This window comes from Eleginops maclovinus, chromosome 18 (genome assembly GCF_036324505.1).
Source record: "Eleginops maclovinus isolate JMC-PN-2008 ecotype Puerto Natales chromosome 18, JC_Emac_rtc_rv5, whole genome shotgun sequence".
NCBI classification, from domain to species: domain Eukaryota; kingdom Metazoa; phylum Chordata; class Actinopteri; order Perciformes; family Eleginopidae; genus Eleginops; species Eleginops maclovinus.
Genome location: NC_086366.1, coordinates 10,329,578 through 10,352,761, shown reverse-complemented (window position 1 = coordinate 10,352,761; position 23,184 = coordinate 10,329,578). Strand labels below are relative to the sequence as shown.

General features: G+C 40.1%; 1 protein-coding gene across 5 annotated transcripts in view; it reads right to left on the bottom strand.

Annotated features, from left to right (window-relative positions):
* gria4a (glutamate receptor, ionotropic, AMPA 4a) overlaps positions 1-23,184 on the bottom strand; it is a 93,633-nt gene that overhangs the window by 8,670 nt on the left and 61,779 nt on the right. For 3 of the 5 annotated variants that reach the window (XM_063907567.1, XM_063907565.1, XM_063907568.1), the window contains exons 14-16: positions 11,795-11,993; positions 7,374-7,621; positions 2,000-2,114 (exon numbers count right to left, since the gene is read on the bottom strand). In XM_063907567.1, coding sequence (XP_063763637.1) covers positions 2,000-2,114; positions 7,374-7,621; positions 11,795-11,993 — 562 coding nt within the window. The remainder of the gene's footprint in view (positions 1-1,999; positions 2,115-7,373; positions 7,622-11,794; positions 11,994-23,184) is intronic. The other 2 variants (XM_063907569.1, XM_063907566.1) reach the window with 1 other exon arrangement.

The following is a 23,184-nucleotide window of genomic DNA, read 5'->3' as shown; positions in this document are numbered from 1 at the left end:
CACTTTTGTCACATCAAGTGACCTAGCATGGATCCCACTGAGTACATGTGTGTATGCTCGTTGATGAGGGGCTGGGGGGAGCGAGGAGCTAAGGCGAGCTACAGACATATGAGTGGGACCCACCTTTGTCACTACAGGTAACACACCCATGCTGCCCCAGCTGATCCTACACTGAGCCAGAGGCAAGAACTGTTAAGCCAGGACTATTAGCGTCAGGCCAGCTCTATGCTACAACCGGGAGAGAGATACAGGGAGACAAGCCTTGAATGTGTAGGTGAGGAATCCCTAAACTCTAAAGACTTTGAAGGTACCTTTGAAGCTCCTGTCTTGTTACGTGTGTGATCTTTTCTTGTAGCAAAAATATGTTCACTCCAGATCAACTGTCATCTCCTCATCCAGTTTGTCCAATACTTGGTTTGAATTGAAAAACCTCAACAATTTATGGATTGGTGTGCTCTGCAGAGGGTGATACCTAGTCATTTTTATTTGTTTAAGTATCCAGCTAAATATATCTACATCTACTAAACTACTGAAACAGACATTTTGGATCCCAGATAATAAATACAAATGACTTTGTAGCGCCAACATATGGTTGACATGTATTGAATAACGTAATTCTGATTCTAGTCAGGCTTTGAAATTCAATGTAGGTGTTTGGGTTCTTAAATCGGAAAGCATAAACATTTGTTTTTAAAGGATGACTGATCATACAATTACATTATTTGATAACTTTGGTAATATCTTGATGTTATCAATATTGACTGCTTGGGAAACTTATATGTTTGAAGTGTCAGGTTGCACTGGTTTTTTACTTAACTATATTTCTTTCCAGATCCAGACAAGAGTCCTCCTATTCAGCAAGTTGACTATTTTTTACCTCTTAGTTTGGTGATTTTATATATTTCAAACAATACGGGTATACTTAGTGTTCCTCTTTTATAAAAACACTCAATGTACAATGTTAACAAGAACAGGAATTAAATTACAAATCTGCCAAGATGTAACACGAGATAACAAGAATGGCTTCACTACTTTAAAGTTACAAAAGAGTGGTATAAATATTTGAATATTTTACCCAATAGTTGAACTGAAAATGACTACATAGAATTGTTTAAACCTGACAAACAAAGAAGAGATGTAGGAAACTTGTTATACTGTAATTCCATTCTGCTGCTATCAATTATTCAGCATCCCCTCTGCCTCAAGTCAACTTGAGCCTAAAATAATCTGAGAGCTACAATTACACATGGATCTCATTTTTCCATTAAACGTTTTAAAACCTATTCATCTGCCATGTTCCCGACAACAGATTCTCAGCTGAAGGAGTCATGAGGTTCAGTTTGGTGTGTCTTGCAATTTGACTCCTTCTTCACACACTTCTCTCCAGAGCTGCCACTAGGGGGCGAGTATTCCTGCCTTGACAGTAATTGCTCTCTATCTTTCCACCTTCACTCTCGGTACTTTCAAAGGGCCATTACCAAATCAGTGCCAAACATATTTGAAAATGGTGATCATGAGGTGTGCTTGATTTATTTTGGCAGGCACTCACCCACAAATGGTACATATTTCCCTGCATGATATTGAAATTGCCAATGTTTTTCCTCCTACTGATTCAACAAGAAATGTGTTCATGTTTTAAAAATAATATTGGTTCCCTTTTTGTTCAGCCAATTTGATTCTTTCAAAAATTGAACTATTTCGGATTTATTTTGTCTGGGTCTCAACAAGCTCAAGTGTTGTACCTCTGTCACTGAGTCTGAACCTTTTTTTATAAAAAGGCACACACACCACTGACAGCAGATGCAACATTGTGCCTGCTTTTGAAGCTGCAGGGTGTCCCAGGAGATTTAGGGTGTCATACGTTGCTCTTTGCCGCTTGATTCCTCGCCGGGGCAGATGCATGCGTTACACTCCTGGGACAAGGGCCGTCGCGGGCTACATAGCCGGTGAGCGGCCCCTGTCCCCCCAGTGGTGGGGTGGTCAGACAGAGAGGGCTAACCTTGGAATCCCCTCCCCCGCTGCCACATTCTCCTTTGTCATACCACCACTTGTTTTTCAATTTGTCCAACAGGCCCTGCTCGTTGAGCTTTAGCACGGCCAGGTTGACCGCGTTTCTTTAAGTAAAAAAGGAGGGACACATAACATTGGTCAGAGCAGAGGATGGAGGGTCAGACACACAAGATGGACGTGGACCACAGCCAGGAGGAAGAAGGGGAGGGAGACGAGTAGGAGAGGGAGCAGGGGGGGGAGAAATCAGAAGGGGTGAAGGGACAAAGGTGGGTTAGTGGGGAACGATGCACCCCAGACAACACTCTCGCTTACTCTTTCTCATTTTTTGGGCTTCAGTTACTTTCTTAATTGTTAAACTGTTTTTTTAAATCTTCTGATTTTGTTGTATGGTATCTTCCCGCTGTTGCTCTCTTGAACTGGGCCACTACACAGGATGCACTACGCTGTGTGCAGTGTTGGGAAGGTTACTTTAAAAATGTAATAGGTTACAGATTAGTTACACTGTTAAAAATGATTACTTCATTACTGTTATGTAACTTATTACATTTGATTACTTTTTGATTACTTTTCAAACACATTTTTTAAATAAAGCTGGCCATAAAGCTGAGAAGTCCTAAACAATTCTCAACACTGACTACTGTCCAACTTGTATTAATAGTTCTTTAATATAACTTGAATTACGATTGGAATGTTTGATTTACAATCTACAATGACCGATATAACCACAACCTCAAACCAAGTCACATGCAGGTCATCTCACTGCTGAGTGGTGACAGAACTATAAATAAGGCTGGGTCCTGTACATATTTTTTTTAACCTGGTCCCTGGATGGTTCCTTTTTCAATATTTATTTTTTTATCTACATTTCTGAGGTTGTATATAGATTTAAAATAAACACAAATCTTTGCATAGCTTCTTAAGAATAACGGTCAGAAAATGACATTCAGCAGCGAATACTATTCAGGGGTTTAGTGGTCAGTACGCATCAGGAGCCATACACACATTTTCTGCTTGGCTGTTTCTTTAGTTGAAAACTCAGTGGCGATCTGTTCATCTGTCATACTGATCATACAATAAAGCAGAGGTGGCTGGCCCATAGGGGGCGCTGGGGCTCTGCCCCACCAGCTGTTGAGGGGAAAAAATATTTTTTGCATATTTTTTTTAAATCAATGTCAGTTTTACTTAATAGTGTGTGTGCCTACATGCAATTTAAATCATTTAAACAACATTTCCACCAACTAACACTCATTAAACAGTGAATTTCCACTGACAGACAGTGTATCATTCTCTCATGGGGCGATCGGCAAAGTGCCCCTGACCGGCAGCTAAACAGCCAATCCGGTTATGGTTGCTAGGGGGAAATTATGAATAATTGGCCTATCAACGTCGCCAAATTTAACGCCGGTGGGGCGCTGGAAATTTAGCCCCAACTGCTACGTAAAATGCGTGAAGGTTTAGTATTGCTGTAGCTACATAAGGAGCCAGCGATAGCTTTTTTTTCGTAGTGCGACTCCCAGACTCTGTCCTACGCTACGTGGGGAAAAAATACGCGCGACGACGAAGAGAGATGATGGCGATGTAATATGTAATAATATTATAGTATGTAATTGTAATATAGTTGTGGAGAATGCTTTGTTGTTTCTCTCAGGCTGTGACATGCAATGACAACTGTATGGCACTGATGCTGTTTTCTCCAAGTAAATGCATTTTTCCTTGAGGAGGGTATTAAAATAATCTGTTTATGTAAAATTTTTGAAAATAACTTGGTTCTAAATTCTTTGTTTATGTTACATTTTAATAGGAAAGTTCTGTTTCATTCTCTCTTCTCAACCCACACTCACTCATTCACTCTCACTCACTGTTGATTTGTATAGATTCAGCTGAAATCATACCCTTGTTGTTAATTCATCCCTTGATTGTATTGTATAGTATTTGATAGCATAAAGTCTAATATAGCTGTAAATTGTTACTTTTTCTGTGAAGCTGGAAACTGTGAAATTAAATTATTATTCTGGAACTGTAGTCATTTTCCGACTGTTCATTTGAATGCTTATGCTAGATTAGGCAGGGAAATCTGTTGGCACACTAGCCCCACCAAGATTTTTTTTCACCAGCCGCCACTGCAATAAAGCCATCGAAAATAATATCACACACTACAGTACGAATACTTCTGAGTCTTTCTGTGTCATTCAAGCTTGTGTGTTTGGCTCTAGCGCATTTTGTATGAGTGCGCGAACGAGAGAGAACGCACCGTTACCGCCATTGTTAGCATCTGGTGCTAGCTTCAGAACGGATATAAGGAGCTGTTTCCTCAACAAGGTGGAGGAGAGTCCTCTCCTGTCAGACAGAGGCTCAGTTAACCTCAGCGCAGGTGAGGTACAGGACTCTCTGAGTGTTTGGATAGTTCACTTTAGTCTTAAGTTATCTCAGTGGCTCTCAAACGTTTTTTTTCTTGGGGAACTGCAACGGATTAAAATTACATTTATTTTGTAATTTAATAACGTAACGCCGTTACAGTTAGGCCTACTCCCCAACCCTGGCTGTGTGTCAGATTGCTGATATAAAGTGGTGTTAACCAGGTCTTTGCGGTCTGCTGATCGTGCTCTTGTCCACTCCTGTTGCTCTCCTGCCAGCTTCTGTGTGTTTGTGTGTGTGTGTGTGTGTGTGTGTGTGTGTGTGTGTGTGTGTGTGTGTGTGTGTGTGTGTGTGTGTGTGTGTGTGTGTGTGTGTGTGTGTGTGTGTGTGTGTGTGTGTGTGTGTGTGTGTGCTTGAGTTTGCCACAGCACCCCTGAAGGAATTGACCTCACACAAAATTCAGGGACACAGGGCTGAATATCATGCGGCATTCGTCCTGTGTGTGCACAGGTGTTCAGTCAAGCTCTTGGTATCAGGAATGTTTTATAAAGAGAAGCTCTTAAAAAATTACACTATATTTTGCTGAAACAATCAAGGACAATGCCCTTTATAAGACTCACAATGCAACAGCATGAGGCGTAGAGAACCAGCAGCTTTAATGTTCCTAACATTTCCCTATTCTCTGCAAATGTATCTCGTTTGATGCTCAATATGTGGCCTGTTCCCTTATTGTGTTTTCCAACGGAGTGCTTACAAAACACAGCTGCAGGGGCTGAATGACTTCGTCAATTTGTCTCCTGAATGCCCTTTATTCATTTTGTCCTACGTCTTCTGCTTTGGTACCTTTCTGCGTTTTACAGCCACTTGTAAAAGACCTTCCTGTCAATGTTTTTGTACTGCAACCACCCACTGCTGACTATTCTTTTGTTTGGGAGACAAAGCCAGAAAATCTCTACCTAAAAGGTCACTGCAGTCGCTGCCTGCTTGTTTGTTAGTCGGCCTCTTTATCTGTAAACCTGCCTATTTGAACTTAGAATATGTTTGTAGACTGCAGGTAAGAGATGGCTTTTGACTGGAAGATTTTCAGTTCAGGACAAATTAGGAAAGCAATTGTTATCACGTCAGGCCTTTAAAGATTAAGCTAGGTAAAGATTGTGAAGAGTTTCAGAGAGAGACAGTGCTATCTGGGGGGATCTAATATACAAGCCATGACTTATCTCATCAACGTAAGAGGTATGGATGAAAACAGTTCAAACATCTTTGCCAGTCATGATAATAACAGTCAAATACCAATAATTATATCAAAAGCAGCTATACCTTCATACATTTCTAATCATCAGGGTATTCATTATCCTCACCTAGTGAAGTTAGCGCTGTAATTAAGGCACCTAGAGGAGGGGCAGGCTCACCTGATGTGCACACTTTCCTGCCACATGTGCGCACCTGGTAGGTCAGGTTTTTTCCGCTGATTGAGAGAAGCCAGAGACAACCGTGGATAGTCCCAGGAATGTTTTCTGGAGGGGGCTTAAAAAAGGGACCTATCCACCCGCTGTCTGTCACTTTTCCCTCATAAACGGAAAAACCTTTGTGTAAATAACAAGGGAAAAACTACAGTGACTGGGGTTTGTGAGACTTGTTTGCACCACACACAGGGGAAAAGTTATAGAACAGGATGTGAGGCTGATGTGCTGTTTGTTTTTGCCTTTCATAAGGCAAATCTGAAATGCTGACGGAGTGAGATGGAGGGAGAGAAGAGAGAGCAAGTGGCCCAGCTTTGCTGAATTTAGTCAATTATTTTCCCTCAGCAGGCATTTGTAACATCGTGAAGACAAAGTGTTACGACTCTGCTGTCAGAGTCACCTGAAAAATGAATTATTTGCATTGACGGAATACCTCAGTGAAACCTACTGGGACTGTTACTGTCGGCTCAAGTTAACAGGCCCGATAAACAAATGTCTGCTGAGAGAGAATCAAAATAAAAGGACCAACTATGGAACTCAAACTTTCTCATTCATTCCCTCCATGCTCTCTTCTATTAAGATTTACTTGTGTGCATTTTGAAACATTAACTAAAGAGTACTCCATGATCTGAGTTTTATTTAGTGTCTTTCCAATTACCATTCATATTTCTGTAATTTAGTTTGTTTAATATTGGGTGTGGGATCCTGTAATATGTTTAGTTTCTAGTCCCCCCATTGGCCGGGCCCCTCTACTTCCTGCTTCTCACTTTTTGTCTCCTGATGTCTATAAATTCCCCCTCGTGGCTCTGGATGTAGCGGCATCAGGCTGAGGTTCTGCCCCTCCTCGCGGTCATATTCATTTAATAAATCTTTTCTATAATAATCATAACCATCATTGTCATCATTATCATCATCATCACCATCATCATAACTATCAGGACTACTATCTCTGGGGATGAAATGAACAAAGAGACGAGACAACAGAAGGATGGACAAAGTTACCTGTAAGGTGGCCCTGGGGAGAAATAGAGTAGTTAAAAGAGGATAGAAAGAAGGGATGTGAGCATGAAGGGACGGACAAATGACAGAGGACACAGAAATGGAGCTAACAGGCTCTAAATTAACAGAGAGGTGGCAGAAAAGGGTGAAGAAAAGCACAGACGGACAGACAACCATATGCAAAGAAGAGGCCAGAATGAGAAAGATAAAGAAATCAAGGAATTAAGCAAACCATGATGAAACAAATAATTTGCATATTCAACATTCTCTTCTATATCGCTGCTGCTGGGTGAAAACTTTAATTTGGGAATTTTTTATAGATAATTATACAAATTGTACTGGTGCCATAATCTTTAGTAATTTTGGTAAGAAATATCCAAATCACTGGGTCATATCATTTTTAAATTGTGAGGGTGATTTTCACCAGACAGCAGTGACAGGCAATTCTAGGTGTAGTATAAAAGGCAACAGCAGGGTAGGTGGAATATTGCAGCAATAGGACAGTATCAGCTTTGTTACTGTCTTCTATTGTTACACTATTCCACCCACCTTAACTGTGAGCCTTTCGGTGTAGCAATCCCATATCCTTTGGAGTCCAGGTTCCCCCCGACTTTCATGGTGTCACAAGGCTTCCGCTGCTCCGTGTATTCGTTCATTGTTGACTCCAGGAGGAAAGCGTACTTTCCCTTGGACTTGCGGACCCTCGCCACGCCCTCTGCTGTGGTTTTGGTGAAGACTGTCGGCTCTGCAGACTTCATATACGACCACATCTTCTCGTATACGGCTATTTTGGACCTCTGAGGTGGAGGAAGGATAAAAAAGGTGTTAATTAGGAATAAATGGGCATCATTTAATGATGATAAATGATATACCAGGGTGGGGAATTTTGCAAAAGGAAGACCATGTAAGTCTGACCGCTGACAAATGATTTCATTTGAGAAAATTGATGAATGGTAGATTTGTCCCTCTTGAACTGTCTTTTTATATAAGAAAAATACTGTGGATCGGTAAGGTGTCATGAGCAAAGAACATAGACTAGGATTTCAGGTTATTTCTGCAATTACACTAAATTATAGCTTGCATTTAAGGGACTCTGTGAAACATAATATAGGACATTTGAAAACTGTCACTGCTCAGTGAAGGTAGAACATTATTTTGTTGGACTGTGATATAATCCTGACAACAAGTATGTGTAATCAAACTGCCCACTCCTCTGGGCCATAGAGATCTATTGATGTCTAAAAAAACGATTGGAAATGCACCAGTAAGCAACACATCCACAGTGGGTGTCATGTTCCTTCATTAACATAAACATCACTTTTGCATTTTGGTGGTCATATAAAGTCCAGTATAGCTGTAAATATTACAGAGCCAAATGTGTATTACTTCACCACCAGAATTTGTCCCCTTTCAACTTTTTTTTTTTAATGATTGAATACAGTTGGATAGAAACTACTGTGTCAAGTCCTTTAGAACAATTATACAAATGTAAACTGTTGGAAGGAGTTGGCATCTTAAAAGAGGGTCAATAGGCTCTGTGCTGAGATCAATGAATGCTGTGTTATTGTTTACGGATCCATGCTTTGCGTCTACTTCTGGGTGTCCATTCACACCTCACTGAAGTGTTAGCGGCTCCTCCAACCACAGATTTGATTATGCAAATCAACATGCCATGCTTACTGAGACAGACAGGACAAATATGAGAACAATGCTAGTCATTATCATAACACAATGGCACTCCATGCTGTTTATTGATTATCCACAAGTGGTTCTTCTTATAGAAAAGACACAACACAGTAACAAGATTGAACTGCAAACTGTACTATTGGTTTTAGATGTTTTTACTGCATTTCATTATTTCTCTCTTTTGATGTAGAGCTCACGACTGAGGTTGATTTGCACTCTTTTAGTCCTTGAATAAATTACAATGCTGATGGAGTGCTGTGTCTTGCATCTTACATTTTGATCCTCTGGCACATAATGACATTTATAACCACATTTAAAATGTAACACTACATCTCTCTTGACAAGTCAAGCATTTGTCTTACTTAAAATGGGCTTGGGACTGGCATATAGTAGCATAATGATCCGGTAGTGTCATTATGAATGTGGTCACTGGGTCTAACAGAACAGCTTTTCCGAGGACATCTGTCTGGTATGATGCAATAGATTGCATTATTTTGTGTATATACCATGCATATGTGTGTGTGTGAAGTTCTTTGCACCAGTCTATGTATGTGTGAGTTTATGTGTTCTAAATTGTGTGTGGACTGTGTGTACTCGAGAGTGAAAATAACAAGCAGAGGAGTCAAACTGTCATCCTCCACAAGCGCGCTGCTTCTTTCTCCTCTTTCTCTCCTGGTGATTAAGTGTGATTTTGTTGCTCTGCAAGAGACAAGCCACGGCCTCATACTGAAACCAGTGCCCTGGGGGTGGTACGTGTGTGTAAGTGTGTTACTAATGCGTGACGGACACCTATCCCATAATAATGTCACTCGCATCTATGAGGACCAGCCGGCCCCTATTCCCTCTATACTTTGTATCTTACTCAATTCTTTATCATTTATTTTTTACTCCATCTTCATTAAAAAAAGACATTCACACCCTGCTCTTCCTTCACAGGTTCAGCCCTTCTATCATAGTCATTCCGTAAGTGTAATATATCTGTTCATCTTTCATTTGGTTTGCTATCTGCTTTTGTGTATTGTGTCTATGTATTTGTATCTGCCCGGGTGTGTGTTGGTGTGTCAGAGAGAGTGAGACAGAGAGAGGGAGAGACAGTGATGATGATGACTGTGCACATATAAAGCAGCGCCTGGCCTCGGAGGGATAGATGTGTGACAATGCGGTGTGACTCTTTCCAGATTCTTTAACAATGAGTGAGGTTGAAGGAGGAAATGGATGCTGCAAGTCACCTTCAGGCGCCCACACTATGGAGAACACTATATAGTACATTTAACACACACACACACACACACCCACCCAAACACACACACACCCACACCCAAACACACACACACACACACACAAACCTGTTCTTTGTGAGAATCGCCACAAAAAACTCATATGCACATTTACACGCTTGCATATGTGGCTCAGTATGCATACATGCTAAGGTACACACAAACATATACCACACACACACACACACACACACACACACACACACACACACACACACACACACACACACACACACACACAGATAATTAATGGTGGTGGCGTATCCCCCTCAGCTGTGGTAGAGTAAATTGCTTTTTCACCCTCCGCAGATTTCAGCCCGCTCGTTATGTTGATGATGCCAGAGCCGCTCACAGAAGCACAAACTGTCTGTAACAACCCCCCCTCCTCCACATCCCCAAATACACTCTAGCGCACACATCTTTACAAAGCATAACTGTAAATTGGTATACTCACACACACAATGCTTGAGCACACAATTCAGGATTTTCCTACAGAGCATGATTATGTGACAGAGCAGATTTGTTTTTGTACATGTGGTGACGCTGGCATTTTGACCGTGTCTGCAAAAAAAAAAATCAACATTGTTTAAATGTGTGTGTCTCTATGTGTGTGTGTGTTTATGAGTTCTTTGGTAATTGAAATCCACATGGGGGCAGAGGTCAATGGGTGAAGCCACTACAGGATTTATATGGGCCGCTTCACTCCACTCGGCTTTAATTTCCTGCTTACTATTTTACAGTCATATCTCCCTGAGGAATACAGCTCTGTCCACCTTCACAACTTTTTATTATTATACTATATATTATTATTATTATTATTATTGTCTTATTTTACCGAGTAAGGAAGTGATTCAATGCAGGGGTATGACAAACAAAAATTGCCCCTTTTGGTGTTTGAATTTTACTTCAAAATGTATGAAATAAAATCCCACGCTGCACCTCCAAAACCTCTGTGTGAACGCTGAGGAAGCCATCACGTTTTATATAACATATTAGCTTGAAGAGTTGAAGCCAGGAATTTCAGCTAAGCGTCACTCCCAAAATGTAAGCCTCTCTCAATTCAAATTCAGAAGAAAGCCATCCATTCATTCTCCTCCTCCCACCTGGACTATTGTAAATTGGTTTACACCGTCATTAGTCACTTGTCCTTGTCCCACCTACACACAGAGCAGATTTCTGCTGTTTGGCTTATGTCAGCGCCAATAAATGAGCGACAGAACCTCTCTCGCATATTCTTTCTCTTACTGACTGCCCTTTCATTGCAGAAGTACCTTCGAGATTGTTTAGCTTGTTTTTAAAGCTTTTAAAGCTCTATATGATCTAACCTCATGTACCACCCTTGAACACTTCCCCCTTGTACCCTGTTTACCTCCTATCTCTATGCTGTAAAGTGAGCAATAATGCAATAATGGATGGAGTGGGGGTAATGAATGATGCAAAGCACAGTGGTATGGCATTGCTCCCCTCCAAGGTACACAATGACGTGCATCATCACATTTATATAACAGTAATTTACAAAGAAATAAAGACCATAAGCAATATGAAAATTGACGTCCACTTTCCTAAAAGCACCCTGTGGAGTTTACCCTCAATACAATGTACATTCAGTGTTTCTTACAGCAGCCCATGTGTGTGTCCTTGAGGTCCAGAAAATATTGTGAATGCATTTGTTCATCAGGAAACAATTAATTTGACAGAAGAAAACCAAAGATCTGGAAACCTGAATGGTTTACATCTATGTTTGTCAGATTGCTGCCTTCTTCTTCTACACTATAGTTTAACACACTTCTTCCAGCAAATGTCAATAAGTGGAATATAGAGAAACCAGTGCGACAGAATGTATGTTGCATCTTTATGTGCTAATATGCATCAGATGAATTCAAACCGACAGGGAATATTTTTATCTGCAAGACTAGTAGGTCATTTGATCCTGATGTCTCCTACTGGAACTGATTTGGTGGAAAAGGGGCATATGGATTCAAGTAAATGAGTGTGAGGAGTCCTTACCCTGAAAAACTCCTTAGTAGAACCTGAGTCCAGTGTCCCATAGGCTATCTCTGTCTGTTTGGCCAAGTCCTCTGCACTCTCTATGGGTGAGACCATCCTCTCCACTGTGAGAAAGGCAGCCAGGTTGGCTGTGTAAGAGGAGATGATGATAAGGGTGAAGAACCACCACACACCTCCAACAATACGTCCAGACAGAGATCTGGAGAGAAGAGAGACAAAGGCGATTAGGGAGAAATCAGGTAAAACGGGAGTGAGAATTTGAGAAAAGCAGGAGAGATGAAAGGTTTGGGAGATACAAAAAATAAAGGTTAATGTTAAATGGATGAGCGGAACATCACAGAAACACAGAAGGGGATTCACAGAAGGAAACATAATTAAGGTTATTTCCTGAGTCAGAGTGATGTAACACAACACGCTGTAATTTTACAAAGCATTTTTCAAAACTGCATGACTGAAAATGACAGTACTGCCAAAGCAATTTTCTTTCAACCCTCGAACCAATTCAGCACAAACAATAACAAAGGCTACATTAAACAGATTGTAATCTGGGCGGCCCTCCATCTCTCTCATCCTTATTCTCTCTTTTCTCTTTTTCCATGTTTACTCTCTTTATCTACCAATTGTGAGCTAAAGCATCAGAGTAAGTGGCAATTCATTTTGTTTGCACAAACTTGTTTTCATCGAGTAAATGGGAATAGAGCAAGCAAGAGTGAGCACATTAAACAAAAGGAGAGAGATATGGGGATAAGGTAGCAAAATGTTTTCTTTTAAGCATTGCAGTTAATGAAAGACCTTAAAATTCTAGGATGAGAGGAAGTGGATTGGGAGTTGGGGCGAGGAACATTAAAAAAAATGGGGAAGTATACTGTGAACTATACGTACAATTGAGTTGTTCTCTAATTCACAGAGAATAAAAAGAAACATGTTTCATAGCAATTAATTTTTAGATCTTACCTTATCTTTGCAAAAAATAGGAATAGGGAACATTCACATAAAATTACGAACAGTGTGTTCCTCAGTAAGTTATTAATTTCTAAATGTGGTTCTTGAATCATCTACCTTTCCGGTATATTTCAGATGATACAATTTAAAGTTACTTTTTTATGTTTGCAAGTAATTACACTGGAAAAAACTGATTTTTTTGGCCTCTGAAACACAACAGAGGACATTATGAATAACTTTATAAGTGGATTTTGAGTCATGTTACCTAACTGTTGCTTTTTTAGACATCCACCAACATTAATCATTTTGAGTCCAGTTTCTGGTCACCTGATCAAATATACATTTTCTTTTAGCTCTGATTTTGGTATCTACCTCCTGAGGGACATGCATGGCTCCTTAAGGTGCAAGAGCTCCTCAACGACCCATCAACGAGTCTCTAAAGTTTGACTGTTGTTTGGTGCTGGGATTGAAAAGTTGGAGCGTTTTAGCTGAGGAAACGGTGCTGAGAGCAGTGTGAGTGAACCAAAACATAAAAAATGCGAGCTGCAAAACAAAATAATGAGGTGAAAGATGACAAAACGCCAGAGCTGATGCAAAAAGCAGAATTGAGGTATAATTATGAGAAGGTTTTCCTCTACGATTGATCCATTTCAAATTCACAAACCATTAACAATTGATTTAATTTAAAAACACAAATATTGACTTTCATCCACTTAAACAACATTTTGGTGACAACTATATCCTCTTACGTGCATCAGAAAAATAAGGCCCAACCTTTCACGGACAGGAAGCAATTAGTTGATAGCACTGTGCGGTGAAAGCTGTGATAAATTAGATAGTGGACCGGGCTGGAGAGAGAGAGACTTGAGGTGCATTGACGCCTGACTCGGCATAAATTGTCACCTTTTGGAGCAACTCCGCATTCTGCAGCTGTTCAAAAGCCAGCAAACCTCTTAATCCTCTCACACACACACACACACACACACACACACACACACACACACACACACACACACACACACACACACACACACACACACACACACACACACACACACACACACACACACACACACACACACACACACGTGAATATGAATTGATAGCATGTCTCCTTGAGGCATTGATCTGTTTACCTGAATTAATGAACCTGGCGTACACTGTGATGGATTCTTCTGAAAAAGAGCTGTTGGGTTTGTTTTATACTTATTAGGAGACAGCAATGACTTTCTTTCTCTCAACCAGATAAGACCTCACAGCAATCAAAGAGACGGATAACCAATATTATGAACCAATATACACTAACAATACAAATCGTAGTGTCAACATGTGGAGTTATACAAATTTCACAAAACTCTTTTGAATACCTTTAAGCATGTATTTTAAAAGAGCCATTGATCCATATACGGGGACCTTCCATGCATGTACTGCATACTGCCCTGCCTTGTGTAACATTCCCATACTGTGCCTTCAGACATTTTCTGTGTGCGCAACAATTCAAAATTTGCCAAAATGATTCCTCTTTTTTGTTAGGGGTTAAGGAGGAAGATGAAGCAGGTATTAAGTGATGGGTTTTTTGTGTTGTATGTGATCATGTTTAAATATTAAAAATATCCTATTATGCTCTTTTATGGCATATAATATAGGTCTGAAATATATATAAAAAAACATGTCTCTGATGTGTTTCGCTCAAAATACCAAACAGAATGCATTTTAGCATGTCCGCTATCCCTCTGTTTCAGGCCCGTTTGATAAAGTGCTGATTCTGTTACTGTCGCTTTAAATTTGAGCTGAGCTGAAATTGGCCACGCCCTTTTAGAGCGTCATGATCTCTCTGTCTGAAGAGAGAAGTTTCTAACGGAGAAACTCAGCTAAACGTTGCCGTGATTAAACGCCATATTATCTTCCAAACCACATCAAGCATTATTTCTGAAACACTTCTCAGTGTTTACCACTAGAACAGTGACTTGTTATCTACGTCCCTCTTGCAGACAGAGACACATAGGTGCTGCAGAGTGGATTCAGCTCGAGACTGTATATTGCAGACGATAGGTTGAGACCATACAGTCTATGGTTGAGACGTGTCACGGGGTGGGACGTTGCCAGGAGTTCAATGTAAAGCCAGCCCACATTTTTGATATGACGTCATATCGGCAGCAAATCTGGAACAGCTAGTTTATACCCCTTTTTTTTTAGAGATGTGGGTAAGGAGGAAAAGAGAGAGAGTTGTATTTTCTGACACTTTGTGAGTCTCCTTACACTCCTGGGACACATTTATGTATAAAACACAGCAAAAAGTGAGTTTTGCATAATACGGGACCTTTAACTTGGCTGCCTTGTACAAAAATGTTGTTTATAATGCTATGTTCACAATATATACATGGACAAGGATGTATTCATAATGCATTTGTATGTCTATGGTTTTTGAAAACTCATTATGTTTGTATAAATGCGTTGACATAATGTAAAGCATTATGGTCTTACAGATAAAAGCGTTGGAATTTGAGACGGGAGAGAGAGAGAGGAGAGAGGGAGGATATGGGGGGATAATTGGCCAATCCCTAGTGGGCTACTACAGTGGAGTGCTAAGGGACAATCTCTATTTCTGTGGCCAGCGCTTTGGATACATTTAGTATTCTGTTAACACTTCACTTTAAATTACTCCTATTTAGAATTCATAAGCTAGTGTGTCGAGTATTCTGTCTACTCAAATGCATGTGACATGATGAAATATGAAAATTAGCTAATTTTGAGCTGGCAGAGTGAAGTCACATTTTTGACTGGAGTTTCTCTGCAGTTAGACAAAGCAACTAAAGTTTTGTGTGAAGATAAATGTCTGTTGTCATCTCAAAGAAATGTTCTCATCAACATAAAGCTGCGTATCTAGCTGTTAGAAGTTATTTGTTTGACGGATGAGTTTCCTTAGCGCCATAAATTCACCTGCAGCAGGTGAATGCATACGGAGCACTTTTCTATCTAATTTATTTAGCATAGCGACAACAAGATTAGACTTAAAGTTACCTGAAATGAATCAGCCTCTACAGACACCATCCTCTAGTATCTAGTATTATCTAGTAAACTTAAGTTCAGGTAAAGGGTTTAAGAGTAAAAATGGATGCTGAACAAATAAATCCCATTGTAAACTAAACCATTAGAGTTGCTATATCACATGATTACGGGAGGCAATGTAACATATGACTTTTATGAGTTTGTAATCCAAGAGATCTAAAACGGTTCTTATGGAAGAAAAACAGTCGACCGAGGAAATAATAAAAGTATTGGTTGAGGACATGATTAACATCATGTCTCTTTCTATGTGTCGTTGTAGAGTTATGTGTGTGTGTGCGCGTGTACAACATGTAATGAAAAAATGGAGGAGGTGTTCACCAGTGTTTGGCCTTGGATCGAAGTTGGAGAACATGTTTACCATGTGGAAAGGGACAGCGCATTCTTGAATCAATCAGGCCACGTGTGCACCTTGGTGTACGTGGGTGAGCTTCGAGATTGACGTCCTTGGTTCTTGTGGCAGTGTGAGTGTGTGTGTTGCCTGTGTTGTGGTGTCATTTGTGTTGGTATGCAACAGGCGAATCTTTCTATAGCGGGTCATGTATCATCTATGATAGCCAACAGATTGCCTCCCCAATCCTCTGTGTGAAAGATTAATGGCAAGCTGTTCCTCTACCACACACACGCATGCAGCATGCACGCACGCACGCACGCACGCACGCACGCACGCACGCACGCACGCACGCACACACACACACCTGTTATGTTGTGTTTTGTTCACCAATTGTATCTGATTGTTGATCACCTAACTTATTTGAGGTTGAGTGTACATGCAGGTGGATATACAGTATATCTTGTATATGTTTTATATACCTTATTGCTTTAAAAGCATCACATGACAGGCCACACTAGATAAGAAAGACATTCCATTAATTGGGTGACATGGCAGATCAAGAGCAACACAAAACAAACCAAAAAGAGCAATTTTTCGGTGTCTGGTTTGTGTTTTTGTTTCCTTCTTATGAAGTCTCATGCAAGCCAGAAATGTTACCCTGTAGTTCAATCATCACCTTCCTCAGATTATGCTTTTTGGCTGCTTACGAGAATGCCAGTAAACACAATAACAAGAGCACACAAACACACACATAACCACATGGCTATACACAAACACATAAAAGCACATAAGTGGATTGATGCTGACACTTCCAAACACCAAAATACAAGCAGACACAAAGAACTATGAGCTGAGACAGCACTGGATAGCTGTTGTCTATGTAATGCAATTATGTTTTTCACTGTATATATGTCTTTGAGTTTTTGTGAACACACAGTCTATGTGAATATTTATTTGGATTTGAAAACAATGTCTGAATCATTCAGTTTATTGTTTAGTCTTAAACAATACATTTAGTCCAGTCTATCATAAAATAATAGTCGATGCAAGCCTTTGAAACAGTTTTCACTTGATGTAATTGTCTCTTCTGTTAACACTTGCTTTATCAGTCAAATCAGGTTTCTGTGTTTTTATAGACATTTCTCTACATTTTTTCCACAGTATTTCTGTGCTGAGCTGCAATAGAAAAGCAATCACATAAAGAGAAAATGTTGTACTCTACATTTGGAAGATGCCCAATTGTTTTTCAAAACGCAGAGTTCTTATATTGAAATGTATTTTTCAGACACAACAAGTATAAGATTTTGTCCCACATTACTTGCATTGGGAGCATTCTAGAAGTATGTTTTTAGGGTCGGTATGAAAAGGAGCTATGATTCCAGCAACCAAAAACTGCACACAATCGAAATTGTGAAACTTATAAACCTTTAAACATCATATTTTTCTGATATAATTTATAGAGCAGTTTTTTACCTGTTGTGTAACGTCTCACAAAACAGGCATTTTTACAGCCTGTAAGGAAGTATTTTCCTATATTTGTTCACTTCTGATCAGAGAAAAAATCCTGAAAGAAATTTGCAAACTACTTAGGACACCAGGCGTCATGGGTGACATCCTTTTCATTTGATAATGCAAATAATGAGCTTGTAAAAATAGTTTTTTTTTGCGTAGTTTATTAAGACATGCCCAGAGGGGAAATGCAACACTTTTTGCTGTTATTTGATTTGGGGTGCAAACAACACATCATTTCTCAAGTGATGGTGACAGATATGTTAACAAATGTTGAGACTGACAGTTGTTGTCAGGGTGCATGTTTGATAAGCAAACAATAAAGAAAAGAAAGACAGACAAACATCTATTTTTCTTCTCGTCTTCTATCCTACTCCCTCATGGACTACAGGTGTGAAATAATGTGAATGGGCTGTGTGATTGATCCTGGCAGATTACTGTACAATAGATGGAGGCAGAATTGAGGACGTAAAGACAAACAGACACATGAAAGAAATCTGATTAAAAGATTAAAGATGAAGTGCAGCAGGCAGATAATGAAAGCTGCGTTAATGATAATATTGTCTCAGTGAAGCAGAAAAGATACAAGACACGTAGGGAGCAAATGATTTACAAGACATATTTAAAAAAGGAATAGTGAAATTCATAAACAACCACCAGGAAGTAATGATGGGTTCTTATCAGTGACCTTGAGATCCTCAATTAGTCAGAAAGCTTTAGTGCAGCACTGTAGTTAGTTTGTCGAACCATTAGCTGGATCTGTTGCTATCATTAATTATTCAACACACCCATGGCCATTTACTCAATACTTACACATGACAATCACAAACACACAATGACACACATGCACTCAGAGTCAGAAGACCTAACTCAGCAGTGGAAATATACACACACACACACACACACACACACACACACACACACACACACACACACACACACACACACACACACACACACACACACACACACACACACACACACACACACACACACACACACACACACACACACACACAAAAGACAACTGTAATTTCAGATGTCTATTGACAGAGACAGATCCAATCCCTGAGAGATGTTCACTGGTGATCAGCTTACATCTCTCCTTCCCCAGCACTTACTCTGGGTCTTACTCAATGTACATCCTGTCACTATTTTCTGCAAATTATTCATTTCCAGTTTTTAATATCTCCAGTCCCATCACCTGACCGTCCATCAGTTTGTTGCCACCCTTTGGGAGGTGACTGGTCCAATCATAGCCATTACAAATCCAAAGGAGATGATAGTTGTGTGTGGGCCAAATGCCATCTCAAGGTCAATCTAATGATGCGTCTGAGTGTGTGAATGCATTCATGTCTGCTGCCAGCCATTACCTTCTGCTTGATGGGAAAGGTGAAGAAAAAAAAAAACTGACAGCAAAAGCCAGAGCGTGTATGAGTCTCACAGAACAAGATGTGAATTCTTTCCTATGCATGCTGACCACCACACACACACGCTGTAATTTCTAGCGGTGAAATGTCATCACCTTAGCTATTTCATTAACTAATGTGAGGTTTAGAAACAAAGTGTCAGGAACAGTAAATACATTTGAGCAGGAGATAGTCTGTGAGAATGAAGGGAAAAAGTGAAAATGGTAGTTGAATCAGGAAAGAAAAGAGGAAGTGGGAGAGTTGAATAGGAGTGTGTGTTATACTGTGTCTCCCAGACTGCAGAGATGACTGCAGCAGGGAGAGGGGGACCCACACTGAATACCAATGGGCCAACTATGGCAGCTCAATACACAATTCACAACCTTCGCAGTCTTATTCACACACACACACACACACACACACACACACACTCACACACACAATCACACACACACACACACACACACACACACACACACACACACACACACACACACACACACACACACACACACACACACACACACACACACACACACACAGTGTATAGAGTCAAATAAAAAGTGTGTTACTTTCGAGGAAAGGTTGACAGACAGATGTTCATAAAGGTCGTAAGACTACATGTAATAAAAGTATAAGATATGTTACTTTAGAGTGAAAACACACTTTTAATAGCCAAGCAGGCTGATTGTTAAACATAATTACAGTATATATCCCAATGCACACAAAAAAGACAGAAAAGGCATTCAACCTTCAATAAAAAATGTCTTGCTGAGCCTCCTTCCCTTTATTCCCAGCTGCACAGTAAATGTCAACCTCAATCCGCTGATCCCTGCTGACTAGCCGGAGCCAATACAGTGGCAGCATGGATAAAATGGATAACTCCATGAATGAATGAGCATCCTATTGTCGTGGCAGACGTATGGGAGATGGAAAAAGGAAACGATGCGAGGAAAATATTCTATGGCAAAGAAATAGTTTGGGATCATGGTCACAAGTCACCATTCTATCACAGAAGTTATTTATAAACTCAATTCAGACACAAAAAGTATTAGCTTCACAACCCAACAAACTGTCCTCCTTTTTACACCGTTTAAATCTTAAATATTGCCACCTTATTTCGTGCTTTAAAGGCATTTCATTGATCATTTAAGCATACAAAAACCAAAGCTCAACTTCCCCACATTTCTGTGTAAAATTACACCTGCCTTCTGTTCTAAATCAACACAGCACGCAGAAGAGTGTTATTCTCTGTAATTGATACCCTGTGGATTTGGTCTGTTAGTGAAACTCTGGCTGAGTCTAATGTTTCCAATTCTTTCATATATTCTCCTTTATGAGTAATTGGCTCGCAGTGTTGTCGGTAGAAATTGCTATGCAGCTCATACAGGGGCAGAGGAACACAGAGTGAATAAGTGAGCGTGTCATGCTATATTCTGAATGTAGTAATGAAAGTAAATGTTGGATATTTCTGTTCGAAGGAAATTTGCATGCAGGAATGTGTCTCTTGTTAAAGCTATAGCCCCATTCTGCTGTGAGTCATGACCAAAGTTAGCCTTATGACTTTGTCTGCCTGAAAAGGTGAACAAGAGAATGGGAGATTAAAGGGAAATGTGAGGAGGTAGAAAAATGATATTACATGATAATATGCATGACACGTCTCCTTTTTCTAAGGACATGATGTAGTGTCTCTGCAGAGCTCGGCGTCACAGTGAAAGCTCGTTCATCACATGGTTTTATGGCAGAAAGCCTGGCCTGCAGGCTTCTATCATTCACATCTAATCACATCTAATGAACGAGTTAATCTCACTCTTTTGCCATAATGCCTTTATATTTTTCTACATTTCATCATGAATCTCCTTATTACTTTGTCATTGTAGTCAAATGGAATGGTTATAAGTGGAAGTAAAGTACTTGTTTGATGCATATAAATCAGACAAACGTCTTCACTCCCTGCTGTATGCATTTAAGCCCACGTGTCGGGAGATTAGGGAGTAATGCATTATAATCATCAGCTACAGGTGAATGCAGCTGATGATGGTGCAGTGACGCTCACTGTGAGAGGTGTAGCAGAAGTAGCTTAAGCAGAACAAAAGAGTGAGCAGAGCGTGACAGATTAAATCGAGTGTTGAAAAGACTGGTGTGTAGAACCGTGACTCAAATGCAGTGAAATCTCTCTCCGCTTTAATGTTGACGTTTACCTCAGAAACATGAAGAAACACTGACAAGAAGCTTTGGTCCTGTATGTTACTCTTGACACCATTTGCAACATTTAAACCCCACAATTCAGGTACAAAAGAAAGATTTGCATCATGCCTATCTATATGATTCATTGTAGCTCTAAACCTAACATTCAAATATCATCACCTTTTAAGTTAATATAGCCGATGTTGCACATAGACATGGAGCCATCACGGTGTAACACTTGTTTGTGGCAGACTTAGAAATGGATGTCGAATTTTGTTGTAAGTTGTACAGCAGAGAGCAACAGAAAGGTCCGAAACCCACAAAGCTGGAGAAAGGTCAAGAGAGCTGCAGACACAGGTGATTATTCTCTGCAGGTTCATTAATACAACCAACATTTTCCGTTGTCACATTTTTTTCACATCGTCATTACAAATGTTGTTTTAATAGAAGTATTGATTATAGCCGTAGGTACAAGGCTTTTCCGAAACAGCATGTCACAAAATAATGACTTCACACTGACTCACAGAGTTTTAATGAATGTGCGGTTCAGAGTCACTGCAGTGCCAATGTTCCTTTTTATTTTTCTGCTACTAGCACTGCCATGAGATTTTCTTTCCTTGCTTTCACCCCCTGCTAGTACCCCGTCCTTATCGCGAAATCGATTTTCAGATAATGTTTGATTAAATAGCCCAATATTTTCTATATTACAATTAAGAGATAAGAAGCTCTCCTCTGAAGCTATCAAGATGTTGCATACCCTGTTCAAAATGTACAGCAGGTCTCCATCGAATAGTTTCCTGATCTCATAGGAGCAGAGCCACACCACTAAATACAGCTGTAGCACTGCTTGTTGCATTATAGTTAATGTCATGACATTGTGATGACACCTTCATGCATAATAACTCGTTATTGTAATAGCTGCATTTATGAGAAAGACTCAACGGTGCTTTGAAACCTTCGAGAAACTATGAAAAAAAGTACACAGGTGACATGTTTGTCATTCTACAAGTATAATCAGGCATGTAGTACAGCAGTAATCTTGCCCTATAGAGGAACTGTGCTGTATTGGAAGTGACAGGGTCGGGTGATTTGTATGACGAACAGTGGCCTCATGTTAAGTATCACATTATCGCTATGACAGCTGTAGCTCATGCACACACATCTATAACAAGTCCTGCAAGTGATGGAGAGGTCTGCATGTGTGTGTGTGTGTAAGCAATGTCAGAATGTGAAGAGATGTGCATGCATTTGCACATCCTGTGTGTTTTAGTGTGTGTGCTTGCAGCTGGTGAGTGTTTTCCATTTCGTGTGTTGGGGCTAGAATTGGCCTGTCAGTCACAGTATAGAGGGGAGGAGTGGGAGACGACAGGTGTCGGGGAGCGGGGGAGGAATGAAAAGAGAGATCATGAAAGAGATGGATGAAAGAGCGAAGGAGAAGGGCAGAATAGCAAAGGAGGAGAAGGAAGAAAGTGAAGTTTGGGAAACAATGTAGAACTTTTGTCCTAGATGTTAAATGCTAGTTGAATCACAGCAGAAGGGATTGAGACATTCTAGGTTTAAAGATATGTTTAAAAAGTGATGTATTTTGAGAAATACAGGTAAATATTAAACCTAGGGAAGTGAGACTGGAAAAGCTATTATTGAGTAGAGCAAATGCTGTGCCACCAAAGTCAAGACAAGCAAGCATCTTGCACACGATCATGTTAGGTATACCAATCTTGTGAAATCTTTGCGTAATGAAGACAGTTCTGAATTGCTTACCCTTTGGTTTTGTCCTACAGCAGACTATGAACTGCTGACCGCTTTTTCTCAAAGTCTTTGATAAAGCCTCCATTTGTTTCTCCTTCTTCAACCAGTTCTTACAATTCTCTCAAGCACACACACTTTGCTCAGCATCTCACACCTTTTCTTCCTTGCCGCTGTTCGTCTATCACTCCTTCCTA